Source organism: Pan paniscus, chromosome 2 (genome assembly GCF_029289425.2).
Source record: "Pan paniscus chromosome 2, NHGRI_mPanPan1-v2.0_pri, whole genome shotgun sequence".
Lineage (NCBI taxonomy): Eukaryota > Metazoa > Chordata > Mammalia > Primates > Hominidae > Pan > Pan paniscus.
This window is the reverse complement of record NC_085926.1, coordinates 182,141,926-182,163,526: the sequence shown is the minus strand read 5'-3', so window position 1 is coordinate 182,163,526 and position 21,601 is coordinate 182,141,926. Positions and strand designations below refer to the sequence as shown.

The 21,601-nt window shown below is 51.6% G+C and overlaps 1 protein-coding gene across 3 annotated transcripts; it reads right to left on the bottom strand.

Annotated features, from left to right (window-relative positions):
* Nucleotides 1-13: 13 nt before the first annotated feature.
* Nucleotides 14-17,064, bottom strand: ECE2 (endothelin converting enzyme 2). Of its 3 annotated transcripts, none has more exons than XM_003806582.6 (19): nucleotides 16,875-17,064; nucleotides 16,362-16,586; nucleotides 16,040-16,175; nucleotides 15,599-15,814; nucleotides 15,020-15,144; nucleotides 14,756-14,902; nucleotides 14,512-14,577; nucleotides 9,101-9,289; nucleotides 7,967-8,109; nucleotides 7,480-7,594; nucleotides 5,110-5,220; nucleotides 3,522-3,620; nucleotides 3,339-3,416; nucleotides 2,699-2,802; nucleotides 2,389-2,499; nucleotides 2,196-2,263; nucleotides 1,826-2,016; nucleotides 1,617-1,712; nucleotides 14-982 (listed from the first exon to the last, which is right to left on the bottom strand). In XM_003806582.6, the coding sequence occupies exons 1-19, from the start codon at nucleotides 16,911-16,913 to the stop codon at nucleotides 806-808; spliced, it is 2,436 nt and encodes an 811-aa protein (XP_003806630.1). In that variant the 5' UTR covers nucleotides 16,914-17,064; the 3' UTR covers nucleotides 14-805. The 3 variants fall into 3 exon arrangements, with proteins under 3 accessions (XP_003806630.1, XP_003806629.1, XP_003806628.1); XM_003806581.4 differs by having other exon boundaries at nucleotides 16,500-16,586; nucleotides 16,875-17,063; XM_003806580.4 differs by lacking the exon at nucleotides 16,362-16,586 and having other exon boundaries at nucleotides 16,875-17,062.
* Between the last annotated feature and the right edge of the window lie 4,537 nt (nucleotides 17,065-21,601).

The following is a 21,601-nucleotide window of genomic DNA, read 5'->3' as shown; positions in this document are numbered from 1 at the left end:
AGAGAGACAGGCCGACGGATGCATGTCTGTTTATTGGCACAGGGTCCTATAAGGGCCAAGACCACACCCTCCCACCCTCTTTTCTGTAAAAATAAACTCTGTTCTTCCTTTTCCTTGCTCTATCTGCTTTCCTGCTTTGTCCAGGGAGAATCAATCATTTGCTAAGGCTTGTGCCCTAAGACACAGGAACCAGTACCCGCTACACATATGCACTTCCCCTCTCAGTCCAGGGAAACAGTGGGCAGCAGGAGGCTTTCAGAGGCCCTTGGGCTTCCACTAGGAGCTGTCAGTGAAGGTCAGCAGCAGCACTGGGAGCAGTGGCACAAGGAGCACAGGGTGAGGTGGGGGTAGCCCGTGAGGGTGAGCCAGACAGAGCTGAGTCCACCCCTAAGTGCGCACTGAGTGAGCCTGGGGAGAAGTCCAGGAGGTACACCACCCAGGCCTGTGGGTCACAGTGGGGCAGGCACGGCAGGCCCCATGGCCGCCAGGCTGAGTGAGCCTGGGGACAGAAGAGGCAGACTCCTTCCTATGGGAACTGGCCTCCCCACCCAGACCTCTTCCAGGCAGGGTGACACAGAAAGATGTCACAGTGAATGGTGGGGGCTCTGCTGGAGGCAGGGGCACCCCCAAAGCAGAGGCACAATGTGGTGATTGAGGAGGGTCTGTACTCATGTCACCTGTGGTGGGGAGGGACTAGACCCAGCCCAGCTTGCATTTGCTTCCTCCCAACCCAAGAGCAAACAGCTTTGTCAGGAGAGCTGCCCCAGGTCTGGTGACAGCTGGCCATTTCTCCCCTGATCCAGGTCTACCACACCTCACACAGCTGCCCTGGGTTCATGGGGGAGCCGACAGGGCAGCCGAAGTGCCGCAGGAAGTCACGGGAGTTGGAGAGAGTGCCCAGCACGCGGAAGCGGGCAGGGCTGTGGGGGTCGGTCACCAGCCCCTCGTGAGAGCTCTCTGGTGTGCGGACCGAGCACCACACCTGCGGGCCAGGACAGACATGGGGGCATATGGTGTCTAGTGTGGAGCTGGGCCTTAGAGTCAGCTACAGCCATCCCAGGGGCACAAACCACCACCGCTGCAGCCCCTCCCAAGTTCCTTCCAAAACTGCCCTGGACATCGGGTTGCCCAGCATGGACATGACGAGGGGAAAAAGCGGAGCCCCAGAAGCTGCCTGCTGTGGCTGCCCAGCGGAGGCTCTGCCTGGGTCCTTGCTCTGCCACTTACTCTATTCCTGGGCAGCCCCGGACAGGCCACTCTGCATCCCGAGCTTTAGTTTCCTGCATGTCTCCCTCACAGGAACAGCGTGAGGATGAACGTTTGCCCCCTTCGCCACCCTTTGCCCCACCCTGTGCCCCGCAAGCACGACAACCTTGCCCTTTGAACTATGCGAAATCCTACCAAGGCATTCTCCCGCTCAGGCCTCTTCAGGCTGCCTTTGTGGGCCCTGGCTGGCCGGAGGCTCTGGGCATGGGCCTTCCCAGCCCACCTTTCATGCCCCAGCCTCAGCCCCATTCACCAGCCCCTTTGACACGTGCCCCAGAGTTCTTCTAATGACATACTCAGGAGGGAGCAGGACAAAGGGGCAGACCCCAGGCCTTCCGAGAGGGTGATACCTGGGCAAATCCCACGAAGAAGAGCTGGTGGTTGGTGAGCCCCACGGCTGGCAGTTGCTGCTCCTCCCCATGCTTTCTCAGCCATGCTTTGTAAGCCTGGGGACAGAACAGTGGGCAGCAAGCCCATCCAGGCCTGCCCCCATCCACCCAGCACCTTTCACCCCAGGCCAGCAGGCCTCAGCCGCTGGAGGGCTGGTCAGGCCACTCACATTGTAGGCAGCCTTCAGCCCCCCGTTGTCAGCAATGTTCTCCCCCAGCGTCTGGCGGCCGTTGAGCCTCTCCCCATTGACCTGGTATTGATTGTACTGTTCCTCCATGCAGGCCGTGTGGTTCCGGAAGGCTGCCAGGGACTCATTCTGCCACCAGGGCCGCAGGTTCCCTTCTTTGTCATACTCGCGCCCTGAGGAGAACTCACCTTTGCACCCCACCAAAACCAGAGCTCATCTCTTGGGGGCAGCAGTGCCCCCACCAGCCCTGGTCCACAGACTTCAGGGCCCTTGGGGCTACATCAATGTCCCAAGGCCTTGCAGGAGCCACTGGGAATTCTAGGCTAGAGGGGATGACTCCATGGGCCCCTACCTTGGTCATCAAAGGCATGCGTCAACTCATGGCCCATGACCACACCGATGCCACCGAAGTTCAGGGCCCTGGTAGGTGAGGAATAGCAAGTGAGGACATGGTGGGGGTACTTCTGAATCCCACCTCCAGCCCTGCTCCCAGCTCAACCACAGGCCCAGGCCCCAGCACCCAGCCCCTCCTGCTTCAGACACACTTGGGGTGGTTGCGGGCATAGAAGGGGGCCTGCAGGATGCCAGCGGGGAAGACGATCTCATTCTTAGTTGGAAGGTAGTAGGCATTCACTGTCTGGGGGGTCATGCTCCACCTGGCGGAGGAAGAGTGAGGGGCTGAGGCTCCCGACTCTCCTGACACTGCTCCCCTCCCAGCAGCCCTGCCCTACCTCCTGCAAGGGTATGGGGCCGCCGGTCTGGGACCAGTCTTGCCACCCTTTTCCCCCATCCCAGGAAACCTTCCCCCACCTCTCCTGCCACCCCTAGTGTCTATGTCCACCCCGTCATTCTCACTGGTCTCGGCTGGGAGGCTTGCGGAGCTGGTCAGCCATAACCTTGGCAGAGAAGTTGTACAAATTCAACATGTTTTGGAAGAAAGAATCTTCAGAAATTTCGTACTGTGGGAAAGGTGGGAAGTAGAAAGAGAGCAAGAGAATCCATTGGAGAAGATAATAGCCCCAGTTTGGCTACTCATTAGTATCTCTCCAAACCTCAGTTTCCTCAACTGTAAAATATCTAGTAAACCATAATTGGCAATATTTAAAGGCCATTTATGTTATGGGTGCTGTTTTTTTACATACTGTATTCATTTATCTCACAACAACCCTATGAGGAAGGCACTAGTAGGACCCCCATTTTACAGAAAATGAAACCAAGGCCTAGAGAGATTTTGTTAAGGTTACAAAGTTAGGGGTAGAAACAGAATTTGATTAGGCTTGACTCCAAATCTTGGCTCGTTAACACTATATTTCACTGCTGTTTGGCCTGCAGCCTGTCACAGAGCCAACATTTTAACAATGCTGGTTACCTCCATCTGCCTCTAAAAGAAACCGACAAGCACCTCTTTCCCAGTGCTTGAGCCCCAATTTCTAAGCCCAGGGAACAGTGCCCTCTACAGGGCTGAAGTTCAGTACTGATGAGCGTAGGTACTCACCCCGTCATAAACATCATCCAGCTCTTTGGGCTCCAGGATAAAGTCTGGGAAACCAATCATATCATAGATGGCATCTGCCTGAAGAGACCAGGTTAAGGGTTTGTTTCCTTCCCCAGGTTCCTAGCAAAACTGTATCCTTGAACCCCACCTCAAGATGGCGCCCCAACCCTAGCCACCGCTCACTTTCTCCTTGGCTGCCTGGCGGGTCTTCTCATCCATCCAAACCAGCTGTCCCAGGGCCTCCTCAAATGCGGTCCGGATTTCGCTGATCATCCCCTCTGCCTGGGAGGGAGGAGGCAAAGTCAGCCTTCCCCTGCACTGAATGCATCCCTGCCCCCACCCATCCACCCTTGGTGCCCCATCCCCGTCCACCTAGGGGAAATGGGAACGTCTAGACCAAAGAAATACGGCCGAGCACCTGGAGACGATGAGAAGGAAACACCATTTGTAAAGGTACTGGGATTGTGGCTGGCTTTTTTCTTAATTAAATAAACATTTTAATTGACAATAAGTTCATCAAATTATATTATAATTTAATATAGTGCAATGATTTTTTTTTTTTTTTTTGAGACAGAGTCTGGCTGTGTCACCTAGGATGGAGTGCAGTGGCGCAATCTCGGCTCACTGCAACCTCCGCCTCCCGAGTTCAAGCGATTCTCCTGCCTCAGCCTCCCAAGTAGCTAGGATTACAGGCTCCCGCCATCACGCCGGGTAATTTTTGTATTTTTAGTAGAGCCGGGGTTTCACCATCTTGGCCAGGTTGGTCTTGAACTCCTGACCACATGATCCACCCGCCTCAGCCTCCCAAAGTGCTGGGATTACAGGCGTGAGCCACCATGCCCAGCCTAGTGCAATGATTTTTATCTGATTATGAAAAGAGGACATTCACAGAAAATTTGGAAAATTGAGAATTGAAGAACAGACCAGTTATAAAGCACTCATTCATAGATAAGTTCTTTTAACATTTTGATTACCCACTTCTAGAGTTTTTCCCTCCCCTGATATGCATATAAAATATGGAATTATGTTGTATAAGGTATATATTTTTTGTAACCTACTTTTTTCGCTGAAAGATATATCAGCCATTTAAGGATCCTCACAACCCATCCTAACCACAATTTATTTTTCCTTTACCCTATAGTTGGACATTTAACCTGTTCTCATTTTCTGCTATTATAAACAACATTGCCATAAAAACCATAAACATCCTTACAGGTAATACTTTAAGCACATCCATTATCATATCCTAATAAATAAATATTTCTTCTAGTTATAGAGTTAAACATAAACACATAGACAACTTTAAAGGACTCTTATAATCCCACTGCCCAAAGCAGCACTACTTCATTTGTTCATCAATTTACATCCAGTTGTTTTTCTTTTCTTTTCTTTTCTTTTCTTTTTTTTTTGAGACAGAGTTTTGCTCTGTCGCCCAGGCTGGAGTGCACTGGTGCGATCTCGGCTCACTGCAACCTCCGCCTCCTGGGTTCAAGTGATTCTCCTGCCTCAGCCTCCCAAGTAGCTGGGATTACAGACACCCGCCACCACGCCCGGCTAATTTTTTGTATTTTTAGTAGAGACCAGGTTTCACCATGTTGGCCAGGCTGGTCTCGAACTCCTGACCCCATGATTCACCCGCCTTGGCCTCCCAAAGTGCTGGGATTACGGGCGTGAGCCACCGCGCCTGGCTCCCGTTGTTTTTCTATATGTCTGCACATACATGAACAGTCAATTTTGAGGGCATAGTGTTGAAAGAATCTTGTAGACTCACAATTTCTTTGCTTTGCCGGTCAAACGTGGCCTTCACGAAGAGGGACCCCAAAGCGAAGCCAAGGGCGTCATCCGTGTTGGAGATGCAGGTCTGCCACCTCGGCACACAGGACTGTTAAAGGACAAAGAGCCAGGACCCTAGAGATGGCTGTGTCCTCCAGTCAGAGGGCCTTTCTCTGTCACTGGGGCTAGCAGCCCTTCTCAGCTCTGGACAAGAGTCCTGGGTTTGCTCAGTGCCACATCTGTCTTTTTTTGAGACAGGGTCTTGCTCTGTCACCCAGGCTGGAGTATAGTGGTGCAATCACTGCTCACTGCAACCTCTGTCCCCCGGGCTCAAGCGATCCTCCCACCTCAGCCTCTCGAATAGCTGGGACCCCAGGCACATGCCACCACACCCAGCTATTTTCTTTTGTATTTTTAGTACAGAAGGGGTCTCACCATGTTTCCCAGGCTGGTCTTGAACTCCTGAGCTCAAGCGACCTGCCCGCTTTGGCCTCCCAAAGTGCTGGGATTAAAGGCATGAGCCACCGTGCCCGGCCCACAACTAATTTTATATCCAGTCAGTCCTCCATGCAAGAAACCTGGGAGTCACTCAGCTTCCTCCATCTCCCTAACCCCCACATTCAGTCTATCAGCAGTTTCTACTACTTTGACTTCTTCTTTTTTTTTTTTTTTTTTTGAGATGGAGTCTCACTCTGTCACCCAGACTGGAGTGCAGTGGTGCGATCTCAGCTCACTGCAAGCTCCACCTCCCGGGTTCACGCCATTCTCCTGCCTCAGCCTCCCGAGTAGCTGAGACTAAAGGCGCCCGCCACCACGCCCGGCTAAATTTTTTGTATTTTCAGTAGAGACGGGGTTTCACCGTGTTAGCCAGGATGGTCTTGAACTCCTTACTTCAAGTGATCCGCCCACCTTGACCTCCCAAAGTGCTGGGATTACAGGCATGAGCTACGGCGCCCTGCCTGCTTTGATTTCTTAATCATCTTTCCCATCCACTCAAGTGGACGGGGAAAATGATTACCACTTCCCTGACCTATAACACTATCATCTTGAACTCCTGAGCTCAAGCACTCCACCCACCTCAGCCTCCCAAAATGCTGATTACAGGCACGAGCCACCACACTCAGTCTGCAATTGCCCTTTTTTTTTTTTTTTTTTTTTTTTTTAAACAGAGTTTTGCTCTTGTAGCCCAGGCTGGAGTGCAATGATGCAGTCTCAGGTCACTGCAACCTCCAGGTTTAAGTGATTCTCCTGCTTCAGCCTCCCGAGTAGCTGGGATTACAGTTGCTTGCCACCACGCCCAGCTAATTTTTTGTATTTTTAGTAGAGATGGGGTTTCACCGTGTTGGCAAGGCTGGTCTTGAACTCCTGACCTCAGGTGATCCACCTGCCTTGGCTTCCCAAAATGCTGGGATTACAGGCATGAGCCACCAAGCCTGGCCTGCAATTGCCTCTTAACTGGACACCCTGACTCCATTCTCATCCCCGCTTCCCTGCTGCTCCCCTCCATCTTCCATTTAGCCACCAGAAATATCATTTCATACATAACCCAACTGTGTTTCTCCTCTCCATGGCTACTCCCATGGAGCCCCATCTGTGAAAGAATCAAGGCCGGACTTCCCAATACAATATTCAGGTCCCTTCCCAAGTGCCCCATGCCCACCTTACCACACCCCATCTCTCAGTTGCCCTCTTCTCAAGCTCATGCCAGAACCTGTGTAAAGCCACCATGCTCCTTTTGGCCTCTAGGAATTTGCACATGCCGTTCCTTGTCCCTGGAATGCCCTTCTCCCCGGCTTTCTTGGTGAACTTTTCCATCACATGGCACCTCTCAGAGAAGGCTTCTCTGATGCCCTTCCCCACCATCCCCCCAGGTGAAATGTGCTGTCCCACCTCTGTCCTATAGCACAAAAGTCTTTCACTCAGTGTGAGCAGTTATCACCACAAAATATAATGTATTTGTTTACATGTCCACTCCCCCCACTTAATGGGGCATCTTGAAACTAAATACTCATTTATTTATTATATCCTCTCCATCCTCCTCATCAAAGCCGAGTGCCTATACATACCATGTACTGTGCAGGTGCTTCACTTACATTAACTCAGCTAATACTCTTCCTGACAACCCTCCAAGTTATTCCTGCTTTACAGAGCAGGAAATGGAGAGTCAGAGAGGCTAGGTGATCTGCCCAAGGTCCTACAGGCTAGAAAATGAATGAGTTGGGATTGAAACGCAAGTCGGCTTGCTTCCAAATTCTGCGCTCCATACTATGCACCTGTGCACCATGAGGCACATGGTGCCTGTCACACTGAAGGTATGCAGCATCGGCTAGACTGGATCAGAACGTGGAGGCAAAATCAGAAAGCCCACCTTCTTAGTGCCATAGAGGGTCTCCAGCAGCTTCTCTTGTGCAGACTCAAAGCGTCGGTCCAGGCTTGAGGTTGTCTTTTGCACCAGGTTCCAGATCAGGTAATTGTTCAGGATGCTGACAACCAGACCAGAAAATAAGAAAAGGGCAGGTGGGATGCCCTTCACACCCCTCAAACCAGCCCCCAGGAACATGCAAGTTGCAGGAGTCCCGAGAGGCATATGTGGAAGCTGTCCCGGGGTTCCTCTTTGGTCCCGGGGCCACACACCTGCCTGTAGGGGTCAGGTTGGAGAGCAGTTGGGGGACAGAGATCACAGGGAGCACCCTGCAACCCTAGCGCAGAGGAAAAGCCCATAGACATTCTGATTCAATGTTTGGAAGGCCCATAGCATTATCAAATGTTGTTCTGTGTGGCTGGGCCTGTCCACTATGCCCAGCCTTGCTGGAGACCTCCACAGAACCCACCCTCACCCTGGGCTACCCCCACACCTTGGTTCCGTGCGGTTGATGAGCTCTGACACCTGCTGCAAATAATCCATCCCATACACCACCACAGGCTCAGAGTCACTCAACTCCAATGGTGACAGCAAGAAAGACAGGAACTCAAGCCAGTCCATGGAGGGCGCCAGAGCCTGACAGAAAAAAATCTCAGGCCTTGCCTGCCCGACTCGCTTCCAGCAGATCCCTCCCCCACTGTATGCTGTAGCCTGGGAGCCCTTCCCATTGCCATAGCAACAACTACTGGCTTCATGGTGTATCCTTCCTGTAATATACCCTTTTCCAGGCCTGGGCACCTCCAATCTGGGAGCCCAACCACTTATTATACAAGGATAACCACTACATGTGACATTCAGCTGGGGCCTAGATATTCAAATATTTTCCTAACAATTGATAAAATACCACTCCCAACACCCTGCACGTACTGGCTTCTCCTCCAGAACCACACTCCATCCCAACTTTTCCATAATCCAACATCTAAAGTGTTAATGGCCTGGCACAGTACGGGTCCCCCAGTGGAAACTTTCACTTCTATTTTTTTTTTTTTTTTTTTTGAGATGGAGTTTCACTCTTGTCACCCAAGCTGGAGTGCAATGGCGCGATCTCAGCTCACTGCAACCTCCGCCTCCCAGGTTCAAGCGATTCTTCTACCTCAGCCCCCCGAGTAGCTGGGATTACAGGCATGTGCCACCACACCCGGCTAATTTTTTATTTTTAGTAGAGATGGGGTTTCACCATGTTGGCTAGGCTGGTCTTGAACTCCCGACCTCAGGCAATCCACCCGCCTCGGCCTCCCAAAGTGCTGGGATTACAGATGTCAGCCACCATGCCCAGCCTATTCTGATTGTTTTGTGGACATCTCATACAAACTGTTATACATTTTTAACACAATCCCTCCATGCATCCCCAGGCAAGAAAGGGACCAAAGGATGACCCAGTGAGAGGTGGCCTAAATGGACACCATTTTTTTTCCCCAGGACAGCAGCAGTGCAGCTGGGGAGCATAGAAAAGCAAGGGAAAGAGGAAAGGACTGGCTGCCTTGGGGAGATGGCATGGAGGGGAAGCTGGGTGGTCCGTGCCAAGGCTGGCCCCTCTCAGTTGTCTCCAGCCCCCTGCCTGCCCCACCTGCAGCTCCGAAATGCTCATCTTGTGGTAGATCTTCTCCTCGTCGCGCCGCTGGTCCTGGGGCACTGTGATGTTGGCCAGCTGTATCTCCAACTCCAGCACCTGCTGCATCTGCTCCCTCGTGGAGGTGGGCCGCCCACCCAGCAGCAGCCCCAGTTCCTCCATGTAATCCAGATAGGCAGTGAGCACCTGTCAAGGCCCGGGTGATCCTCAGAGCCCAGCAACAAGTCCTGCCCAAGGCTGAGATCTGTTCTTACCACCACCTCTGCCCAATATCTCTTCTGTTTGATCCTTCTGGAAGCCTTTCTGGATGACCTGTTTCATTTCTGACACACTGCTTACCGTCATTGGCTAAGTATTGTTTACTTACTTCTTCTTCTTCTTCTTCTTTTTTTTTTTTTGAGATGGAGTCTCACTCTGTTGCCCAGGCTGGAGTGCAGTGGCGCGATCTTGGCTCACTGCAACCTCCACCTCCTGGGTTCAAGCGATTCTCCTGCTGCAGCCTCCCAAGTAGCTGGGACTACAGGCGTGTGCCACCATGCCTGGCTAATTTTTTGTATTTTTAGTAGAGACGGGGTTTCACCATGTTAGCCAGGCTGGTCTCGAACTACTGACCTCAGGTGATCTGCCCGCCTCAGCCTCTCAAAGTGCTGGGATTACAGGCGTGAGCCACTGCACCCAGCCATGTTTACTTACTTCTGTACTTGTTTATCATCTATTTCTCCAAGGAGAAGGTGAGTTCCAGCAGAGCATTGTTCCAAGTTACAGCAGCTTACTCACTGCTGTCTCTAGGGACTAGAACACAGAGTAAGTGCTCTGCAAATGTCTGTCCAGCAGATGGGTCTGCTTCCCATACTGCTTTGCCTTCTCATTTCCTAGATCCCTGCTAGTTGTCCCAGCCCATCAGTGACCACGTGCCTTCACTGAACAGCTGACTGGACCTCACAGGGGATCGGGGCCATGGTGTCCTCAGGCCTCTATTACCTCCCATCCTGCCAGGCCTCAAGCTAGCTGCTTTCTCCACTACCCGCTGGTCTCCAAGGGAGAGAAAAGCATGGAGAAGAAATATTTAGTGACCACTTCTGCAGACATGCATCAGACTCTCTATTAGAGGCTTTCCATACAGTGTATCTTCTCCTCCCCGCACAGCAACTTCATGAAGTGAAGATGAGTCCCATTTCACACCCCAGGGCAGAAGCTTGGGAAGATGACACGGCTTGACTTCCATCACAAACTAGCAGATGGCAGAGTGAGAATGTGGCCCAGGCCTGATGACCCCAGGGCCATGGCGGCCCTGGCCCTGCTCGGGTCCAGTACAAACTCTTGTGGCCTCACCCCTGCTGGCCCTGAGGCTCCATGAAGGCAGGGCTGGGTTTGCTTTGTTCACCACTGTAATTTCAGACCCAAGCGCAGCTATCTGCCACAGAGTAGGTGCTCAATAAATATCTGTTGAATAACAGGGTGAAAACCTGCAAACAGACACTCAACACTGCTCTGTGCCAATTCCCTTAACCCTCCTCCCAGAAACCACTTCCCACTCAACCTGAAGGCCCACCTGGGCTCCACTAATCGCCAAAGGCCATCTCTTCTTCTACTTACCAAGAAGTTTTAGATCCCTTAATATTCTGTGTATTTCAAATTCCTCCTGTCTCTCACCTCTCCTCCTACTTGCTGCTGGCATCAGAGGAAGAGGTTTGAGTACCAATCCCAGTCATCCCAGCTCCTGAGGGGGTGGTTAGCTAAACCAGTGATCTCACCTTACCCCTTCTCTCCCTACCTTCTCACCTTCAGCTTAGTGCTTACTTTTGAGACTCTCCTGAACCCTGCTTTACTCTTAGTTTTTTTTATTGTTGTTGTTTGTTTGAGATGGCGTCTCCCTCTGTTGCCCAGGCTGAAGTGCAGGTGTGTGATCTCGGCTCACTGCAACCTCCGCCTCCCGGGTTCAAGCGATTCTCCTGCCTCAGCCTCCCCAGTGGCTGGGATTACAGGCGCAGGCCATCACGCCTGGCTAATTTTTGTATTTTTAGTAGAGACAGTGTTTCGCCATGTTGGCCAAGCTGGTCTCGAACTCCTGACCTCAGGTAATCTGCCCACCTCGGCCTCCCAAAGTGCTGGGGCCACAGGCGTGAGCCACTGCACCCAGCCTACTCTTAGTTTTCATCCTATCTTAACCTTTTGTGTTGCATCTTTCTCTAGATCCCAGCACAGGAGGCTTCCTGAAGGCAACCAGTGACACGGTGACAGCCAAACTGAAGTCTTTCCTCTTGCCCCTTCCAAAGGGTTGAAGGATGTGGTTCTCTCCCAAATTGTAAAAATTATCTCCTCCCCTGACTCAGATGATGTCAAAATCACACATCTGTTCACATCACTTTTGAGTTTCCCTTTCCATTTCTTTCGGGATGAATCCTAAATTTGGCCCGCAATGCTCCTGCATAGTGTGAGGCTATGGACCTGTCCAGAAGGCCTTGGCCCGCATGCCCCTCCTGCTCCCTCTCCCATTGAGAATGGCCAGTGGGCTGGCCATATGCCTTCCCACCTTGGAGCCTCTGCATAACCTATTGCCTTTGTAGAGCCCTCTCCCTTCATTGCAGCCTATCCGCACCCTGGAACTAGGCAGGTTCCTGGTCACACTTGCTCTCAGAACCCTATGCTTCTCCTCTATATAGTCCCAACAACTGGAAATAGGACAACTGTGTAGCGAACTGTTTTATGCCTTCTCCCCCACTCAGAGGGTAGTAGAAGTGTCTTGTTCACCATATGCCTAGAGGAGGGTCTGGCCAAGGGATGCTCAGCAGATGTTTCTGAATGAATGACAGAAGGACAAATGGTTGTCCTACTCCACAGCAATCTCTTTTGCTGACTCTCCCACTGCCCTTAAAATACAAGGATCTCCTTCTGTCCTTTCTCTGTCCTCCTCCTGTCTCACCTCTTCAAAGCCTTTGTTTAGGTTTCTTTTTTCTTTTCTTTCTTTTTTTTTTTTTTGAGACAGAGTCTTGCTCTGTTGCCCAGGCTGGAGTGCAGTGGTGCCATCTCAGCTCACTGCAACTTCCACCTCCCAGGTTCAAGCGATTCTCCTGCCTCGGCCTTCCAAGTAGCTGGGATTACAGGCACCCGCCACCACGTCAGGCTAATTTTTGTATTTTTAGTAGAGATGGGGTTTCACCATGTTGGTCAGGCTGGTTTCAAACTCCTGACCTCAAGTGATCCACCTGCCTTGGCCTCCCAAAGTGCTGGGATTACAGGTGAGAGCCACCACACCCAGCCCAATTTTTGTATTTTTAGTAGAGATGGGGTTTCACCATGTTGGCCAGCTGGTCTCAAACTTCTGACCTCAAGTAATCAGGTCGCCTTGGCCTCCCAAAGTGTTCGGATTACAGACACCCTGCCTGGCCTGGTTAGGTTTCTAAGGAGACGCCCCTCAGGCCTCTGGGTCCTTTCAGGCTTATTCTCTCTTCAGGACTCCACACAGCTTTCCCAGCTGCCTGCTGACCTCTCTGTATGTAAGGTGCCCAGGTCCCATCAAACTCCCATGTCTAAAAGGAGCAGCTCCCACACCCTGATTGAGCATCTGCCACATGCAGCAGCATAAGTTTGTACCCCTAACCTACTCCAAACGCCATATGAGGTTGATGCTATGATCCCCTGTTTATGGATGAGGGAACAGCCTCAGAGAGATTAATCAACTTGCACCAAGCAGCAGAGCTGAGACTGAAATCCAGGTCTGACTCCAAAGTCTCTCCTATTCCTGTGACGTTGCACTGTCTCCTCTTTCTCAATGTACCCTAAGCTGGTTCTTCCTACAGACATCCCTAATTCCCAAGGGACCCCTCCATTCCACCATCATGAAAGCGTACAGCTTCAGCCATCTTCACCTCTTCCCTCCTCTAACATCCGGGCACCAAGAACTCATGATTCTGACTTGATGATATCGCTTACATCCTCCCCTTCCTACCATTCCTTCTGCCACCTCTTTCATTTGGGACCTTCCTGACTCAGAGCACGGAGTACCGCAGACACTCTTAATTCATCTCCAGGCTTTCTTTCTCACATCTACTTTTCACACCCCAAACAAACTGACTTCCCAAAGCACTGCGCTCCCTCCCTACTTTGGAGCATGCAATGGTTCTCCAGGAGCTACAGAATAAACTCCGTAGTGTGCTATTCAAGGTCCCCTCCATAACCCATTCCTGCCCACCTCTCCAGCCTCTCATCTGCCTTGAGTTCTATATTTTACCACAGTGGACCCCTTGCCATGGTCCAGACACACCTAGCCTTTCCCTCGTCAACACTTTTTTTTTTTTTTTGAGATGAAGTCTTGTTCTATTGCCCAGGCTGGAGTGCAGTGGTGCCATCTCAGCTCACTGCAACCTCTGCCTCCTGGATTCAAGCGATTCTCTTTGCCTCAGCCTCCCCAGTAGCTGAGATTACAGGTGCACACCACCATGCCTGGCTAATTTTTGTATTTTTAGTAGAGACGGGTTTTCACCATGTAGGCCAGCCTGGTCTTGAACTCCTAACCTCAAGTGATCTGCCGGCCTCAGCCTCCCAAAGTGTGGGGATTACAGGTGTGAGCCACTGTGCTCAGCCTCATCAACACTTTTGTTTAAACTGTTCCTTCTTTCTTTTTCTTTCTTTCTTTTTTTTTTTTTTTTTTTGAGTCAGAGTCTCTCTCCGTCACCCAGGCTGGAGTGCAGTGGCACGATCTTGGCTCACTGCAACCTCCGCCTCCCAGGTTCAGGCAATTCTCCTGTCTCAGCCTCCCAAGTAGTTGGGATTACAGGTGCCTGCCACCACGACTGGCTAATTTTTGTATATTTAGTAGAGATGGGGTTTCACCTTGTTGGTCAGGCTGGTCTCGAACTCCTGACCTCAGGTGATCCACCCACCTCGGCCTCCCGAAGTGCTGGGACTACAGGCGTGAGCCACCGCACCTGGCCTAAACTACTTTCTACCCAGCATGCCCTCATCCACTCCTATGTATTCTACAGGACCTGGCTCAAATGCAATCTCTTCAGGAAGACTTTGCTGGCTCCCTAAGTCTCTCCTGAATCCTCAGGACCCTCTTGTGAGCTTTGTTCTCAGCTATCTAGGTCCATGAACCCATCGACACTGAACGCTTCCTGTGGCGATGGCTCGGAAACTTATATCTCAGAATTCCCCCACTGGACCTGGCACACAGTAGGTGTCTATGAAACCTACTAGAAGAATAAGAGGAAGGAAGGAAGGAAAAGGGGAAGAAAGGGAGGGAGGGAGGGAGGAAGAAAAGAAGAAAGAAAGGAGGGGCAGTTTGTTCACTAGGTGACAGGATAGGCTCACCTTCCCTGCTCTGACCCTTGGCAAAGGGAAAAGTCAACAGGGATCAGCCCAGCTCAGCAAGGGGTAGGGATGGGGATTCGGAAGATGTTCCTTACTTTCTCATTGGCAGTTCTGTTTAAGTAGTAATCCCGAGAGGGCAGAAAGAGCCCAGACTGGTCCACCTGCAATGTCAAGGAAAGGAGGTGAGCCCCTCGCTTTCCCCACCATGAGAACCTGAATTCCCGAGCAGGGGTAGGGGTGGGGCCGGGGGGTCAGCCCAGCCTGCCTGTCACAGGAGAGGGAAGTCTGGGCTCAGCAAAGTGTCCCTAAGTCTCTCCCCACCCTTTCCCAGCTCATCACCTGGATAACATTGCTGTTGGAACTCTTAGAGTCGGCACTGATGTAGACGGTGAAGAATGGGGTGGCCCTGTAGGTCCCTGCTACTGCCTTCAACACCTCCATAAAGTTGTCCTGGTCCCAGGGCCCCGTAATGTTCCAACCACCAATCTATGTAGAGACCATAAGTGGAATGATTAGTGCAGGAACTCCCAAAGCGTTCCTGGGCCATCTCCTCTCTCAAGGCCCCTCCTGCTCCCCTGCCCTCAACTGGCTCAGTGGCCCTACCTTGTCAATGAGGTCTCTCAGTGGCTGGGCTCCCAGCTCCTCAATGCGCTCCACCTGTAGGCAAGATAGGTAGAAGCGCTGTGTCTTCCGCTCAGCTTCACTGCTGGAGTTGAAGGTGGTGTTTTCTGTGGGGCAGAACACAGGATCCAGGTGGCAATTACGTTAACTGCTGAGGGGGAGTCCCTGGCCCTTGCTCGGTTTCTCTCCTTGCCTTGTCAATGAGCAGTCCTGCTAACGCAGACCCAGGAAGAGTGTCTGAAACAGCAAGCCGTGACTTCCTCTCCCTGTCCATGGAGACCCAAGGATATCTAAGCAGTACAGGCTCCCTGGTGTCTACCACACCACGACAGTGCTCCAAACAGAGTGCAGAGAAGCGGCCCTCCATTATATCCAGAGTTCTGCCCCCATCAAACCCATCCGCACTTCTCAATAGTCCCCTGCTCTCTGCCTCCCCACCCTCTGGAGTGTTCACAGAACCATCCACTTCCTCATTCATGGACACTATTTGCTAAGTGCCAGGCCCTGTGCTGGGCACAAGGCACATAGGTGGCCCAAGGCCTCCCTAACAGCCCCACTCACCAAGCAGGTGCTTCAGTATGGCCTGGTTTTGGTCCCAGAGGCTGTTGAAGGTGTTCCAGCGAGAACGCCCATCGGGCAGGGGGTTCCTCCGAATCCAGCCCCCACAGGAGAACTGGTAAAAGTCCTCACAGGGGCTCACCCCTCGGTCCAGGGACTCCAGGATTTTTCCAGCCACTCGAATGCAGGCCTCTGTAAGGCAGGTGCTGTGGGATGGGTCTGTGGTAGGGAACACGGCCGGAGGGTAGGAGACTGTCAGTCTGTCTGTCTGGAAGAGGCAAACTCTTTGCAAGGGCCATGACAGCAGGAAGGTTGGGAAGAGAAAGCAAAGCCGGGGGCTTTTCTGCAGGGAAGGCTTGGTTCCCACAGGTGAAAATCTTAGAGGCCCTTAGGCCTCCAGAACCCCTAGTTATGAATACCGATGAAGAGTGTGGGCCCACCTACCTCTGTGGTACTGGACCCCTAGGGCCACAAGGCAGCCCAGAAGCAGTGCAGCCAGCAGTAGAGAGACACCTGCTAAGACCAGCTCCAGCTGCGTGCGTGAGCCTAACAGCTGTCTTGTCCCCTTCTGGAATCCCACCTGGGGAACACAGGGGGACAGAGAGTGACTGAGATGCAGGGCAGGGATCCAAGATTACCAGAGGGTGAAGCCACAGGCAGTTTTCAGAGCCACAGGGTTAACTTTGGGCCCGGGGGCAATGAGGCCAGCTGGTGAGTTGAGCCCTGAGTCTGTTTTGTGCAACGTCATGGCTTAGCATCGCCTCACCATAGTCCTAGAGCAGAGGCCAGAGATGGAGCGGAGGTGGGGGCAGGTGACCCTCCAGAACAGCCCAGAGCTCCTGGGTGTGCCAGGCGTCATGCCAGGGCTGGGGCCTGGTGAGAAAGGGGAAGCCCCCTTGCCCACCTCCATGGCGTCCGGGGAGGCCCCGCCCTCTACGGGGGTCTCGGGTGCGTCTTCATCCCGAAGCGTGGCCCGTTTGTACTCCACCATCTGCCAGACAGTCGGGGTTGCCAACCGAGGTCAGGCAGAGAGGGCTATTTGCCCAAGACCCTGCCCCAGTGCTCCCTGCCTCGCGGACCCCTCCCCGCTGCTAAGAGGGCCCTTCCCTTCCCACCTACCCTGCTCTCGGGCCTGGGGTCTCTCTATCACCGCTCCACCAGGCCCGGGAGGCAGCCCTACCTCCGCGAGCCGGGCACCGCCTGCCCCTCCGCGGCCGACCCCTCTGCCTCGTCCCCCTCCACCCAGTCCCCACCCGTGGAGCCCGGGGCCCCCACTCACGTTGCTGCCAGCTCCCAGCTCCTGCAGCGCGACGTTCATGGTGGAGTCGGGCCAGGCGGTGATTCAGGGCTCCCGGCAGCTGGCCCGCTCCCGGGCCGCGGCCCTGGTCCCCTGCCCGGCCCCGCCGTCACCAGCCATCACGGCCGCCGTGCAGCACCCCGGCTTGGCCGCGGCCGCCCCCCCGCCCCCGCCCGAGTCCACCACCCCACGCGGAGCCCCGCCCGGGGTGGGGGGAGGGTGGGGGAGAGGGAGGAGCGCGCCGAGGCTCTCCGCAGGCTCCAGCTGCCCTCCAGCAACACCGGAGACCCCTCCACGCTTCATGGTCCGCCCCCCATCTCAGCAGCACCCTCCTTCAAGCCACCCATAATTTACTTTCCTAGGAAAAGTAATGAAATTCAACCAGGCCCAGATGTTGCTAATACTCCTTGGCCTACTTCCCCCAAATTTCAGGCTGTCTCCATCCCCTTTAAGCACTTCAGAGAAATTATGCCCTCCTGAGGAACGTCTTCCCCCAGTAGTCCACACAGCCCCTCTTCAGCCGGCAAATACAGAGCACACAGGCAGTTCACTCACATTCAGGGTGTGCACGTGGTACCTAGCTGTGGTACCTACCTATGTGCAGAGAGCGCATGGACGCCAAGGCGCCAAGGACACGGGCAGGCACGACGCCCAGCACACAGTCCACACACACACGAGATGCCCACAGAATGTACACACACTGCATACTCACACACAGTGTACACACGCACAACACACCCAGAGCCAACACACACGCACACTGTGTTTCTGTATGTACACACACCAAGTGCAGGGGGAGCATACACTCCACACACACACAGCCTACACTGACTCTACTCTTCCATGGCGCTTCAAGACCACACTTCTACTCTCCAAGATAACTGCTGTCATCAGATCGTCTCATAAAGGGAGGGTTACAGATGGTGACAAATTGGCAGGGAAAAAAACAGCCATGCACAGATATTTAAAGAAAAGACGTGCTAACACTTCTAACTTGGGGAAAGCAAACCGTTTTATTTGGGAGATTTACAAGGAGAAAAAAAACTAACACCAAGCAATATTTAACTGAAAAGCAATAGTGTGGCACCCATGCATCTGCCATCTGCCTTCCATATTGTCATTCCTTAATCAGGCCTGGTGTTATTGCAGTCTGCTGCACTGAAAAGTGCCTAGTATTTTACAATTCAAAAAAAAAAAAAAAAGGAAAAGAGAGTGCGCTTCATCTTCCTCTCCCCATCCTCCACCCCCACTGAGAAAGTACAAGAATTTGACCTGAGAAGGCTTGAATGGGTAGCAAACACATAATCCATTTCTTTCTCTTTCTCTCTCTTTCTTTCTTTCTCTCTCTCTTTTCTTTCCTTTCTTTCTTTTCTTTTCTTTCTTTCTTTCTTTCTTTCTCTTTCTTTCTTTCTTTCATCTTTCTCTCAAGAAGGGTGTCAGCCGGGTGTAGTGGCTCACGCCTGTAATTCCAGCACTTTGGGAGGCCGAGGCGGGTGGATCACGAGGTCAGGAGTTCGAGACCAGCCTGGCCAACATGGTGAAACCCCATCTCTACCAAAAATACAAAAATTAGCCAGGCATGGTGGCGGGTGCCTGTAATCCCAGCTACTTGGGAGGCTGAGACGAGAATCGCTTGAACCCAGGGGGGTGGAGGTTGCAATGAGCTGAGATCATGCCACTGCACTCCAGCCTGGGCAACAAAGAGCAAAACTTCGTCTCAAAAAAATAAATAAATAAAATAAGAGAAGGGTGTCTCACTTTGTTGCTCAGGCTGGAGTGCAGTGGCATGGTCATAACTCACTGCAGCCTCAAATTCCTAGGCTCAAGCAATTCTCCCACCTGAGCCTCCCTAGTAGCTGGGACTACAGACACGTGCCACTGTGCCTGGCTAATTTTTAAAAATTTTTTATAGAAACGGGGTCTCACCATCTTGCCCAGGCTGGTCTTGAACTCCAGGCCTTAAGCAATTCTCCCACCTCGGCATCCCAGTGTGCTGGGATTACAGGCGTAAGTCACCATGCCTGGCCCATAATCCATTTATTGACGCTGACCTCAGTTCTCAGACAACTTGCTGCAGTGGATCTAATGCAGAATGTTCTTGCGGCTGAGAAAGAGTAGATGATAAATGAAGCAGGCTGAGAAGTGTTGCATTTGCTTTTGTTGGCATTTTGCACCCCAAAATTGCATGGTTCTCAAACAGGAGACAGTACAGTACAGTAAGGATAAAAGATTCTGGATCCAGACTCTGTTTCCTCATTTGTAAAATGGAAATGAGAATACCTACTTCAGGCCACACACGGTGGCTCATGCCTGTAATCCCAGCACTTTGGGAGGTCGAGGTGGGTGGATCACCTGAGGTCAGGAGGTCAAGACCAGCCAGGCCAACATGATAAAACCCTGTCTCTACTAAAAACACAAAAAATTAGCTGGGTGTGGTGGCACACGCCTGTAATCCCAGCTACTCGGGAGGCTGAGACAGGAGAATTGCTTGAACCCAGGAGGTGGAGGTTGCATTGAGCCGAGATCGTGCCACTGCACTCCAGCCTGGGCAACAAGAGCAAAACCCTGTCTCAAAAAAAAAAAAAAAAAAGACTAATACCTACTTCAAAGGCTAGTTGTGAGAATTAAATGAAATAGTACTTGTAAAGTATATGGGACAGTGCATGACACATAATGGGCAATGTGGTTTTTTTTGTTTGTTTGTTTGTTTGTTTGTTTGTTTGTTTTGAGACGGAGTCTCGCTCTGTCGCCAAGCTAGAGTGCAGTGGCACGATTTTGGCTCACTGCAACCTCCGCCTCCTGGGTTCAAGCGATTCTCCTGCCTCAGCCTCCCGAGTAGCTGGGACTACAGGCACGCACCACCACACCTAGCTAATTTCTGTATTTTTAGTAGAGACGGGATTTCACCATGTTGGCCGGGCTGGTCTTCAATGCCTGACCTCAAGTGATCCACTCACCTTGGCCTCCCAAAGTGCTGGGATTACAGACGTGAGCCACTGAGCCTGGCTTACAGCATTATAATCTTGTGAAACCACTGTTATTATACATGCAGTCCATCATTGACATAAAGGTTGTTATGTGGTGCATGATTGCATAATGAAAGCTACTACGTATGGGCCACCTGGCAACAGGATCATTAGAAATATTCCCAGGGTCGCTGCAACAGCATACTACAAATAGCAAGTTTAGACAGCACTTTACTATGTGGCAGCCACTGCTCTAAGTGGTTTACATCTTATGCACTCATGACACTTACGAAGCCATTCTACAGATGAGGAAACTGAGACATAGAAACACTCAGAATTATACAGGTTGTAAGTGGCAGAGCTGGGATTCAAACCCAGGGAGTATGGTTCCTTTCTGGAGCGCAGTTTAGCAATATGAATCAAAAGGTGGCTACACTTCCTCCCTGCATTAGTTGCTAGTGTTTTGCTACATCCCTTCTAGGAAGAATAAGTGGAAATACATAAATTTCCAAGACAGGCAGACTTGGGCTCAAATTTGGGCTCAATTCTTTATCAGCTGTATCATCTTTATCAAGTTACTTCAAAGCTCTGACTGTTAATTTTTCTCATCTATAAAATGGGAATAATCACCCCTGTCTCAGAGAGTTGCTGTGAGAATTAAATGCAACCACATATGATAGAGCCTGTTACCTATTTTTACACTGCTCTCAGATGCACTAGGCTTGGCCTAAATGGACATTTTCTTTTCAAGTCTCTTTCATGACCCAAATTATTTTGAGACCCATAACCATCGCCCCCTCCCCTCCCCTCCCCTCCCCTTTCCTTCCTCCCTTCCTCCCTTCCTTCCTTCCTTCCTTCCTCCCTCCCTTCCTTCCTTCCTTCCAATTTTTAGAGACAGTGTTTGCTCTATCACCCAGGCTGGCATTATCAGAGCTCCCTGCAGCCTCAACCTCCTATGCTCAAGCGATCCTCCCACCTCAGCCTCCCAAGTAGCTGGGACTACAGGTGCATTCCATCACACCTGGCCTTTTTTTTTTTTTCATACAGATGAGGTCTCACTGTGTTGCCCAATTTGGTCTCAAACTCCTGAGCTCAAGTAATCCTCCTGCGTTGGCTTCCCAAAGTGCTGTAGGCCTGAGCCACCACGCCCAGCCCCCCATAACTATTTCTGACTACATGTTAAATACCCTATGTATAAGAGTCTTGGAGGTTGCTCTATTTTATATTTCTATTTTCTTTCTCTGCATTTTTCATCTTTGACTCTGTTTCTCTCTTATTCTCCTATTTTCTCTCTCTCTTTTCTACTCTTCCTTTCCTACATGGATAATCTTTTTTTGATCTTTTTTCCTACATAGATAATCTTTTTTTGGTCTTTCTTCCTACATGGATAGTCTTTTTTTTTTTTTTTGGTCTAAATTGATTGTGAATTGAGAGGGAATGGACAATGGCTTGTGTGTTAAATTTACAAACACAATGTAGTCATGAAGATAACAAGAAACATCAATGAGGCCCAGTGTGGTGCTCATGCCTGTAATCCCAGCACTTTGGGAGGCTAAGGTGGGTGGATCACCTGAGGTCAGGAGTTTGAGACCAACCTGGCCAACATGGTGAAACCCAGTCTCTACTAAAAATACAAAAATTAGCCGGGCATGGTGACAGGTGCCTGTAATCCCAGCTACGCCAGAGGCTGAGGCAGGAGAATTGCTTGAATCTGGGAGATGGAGGTTGCAGTGAGCTAAGATG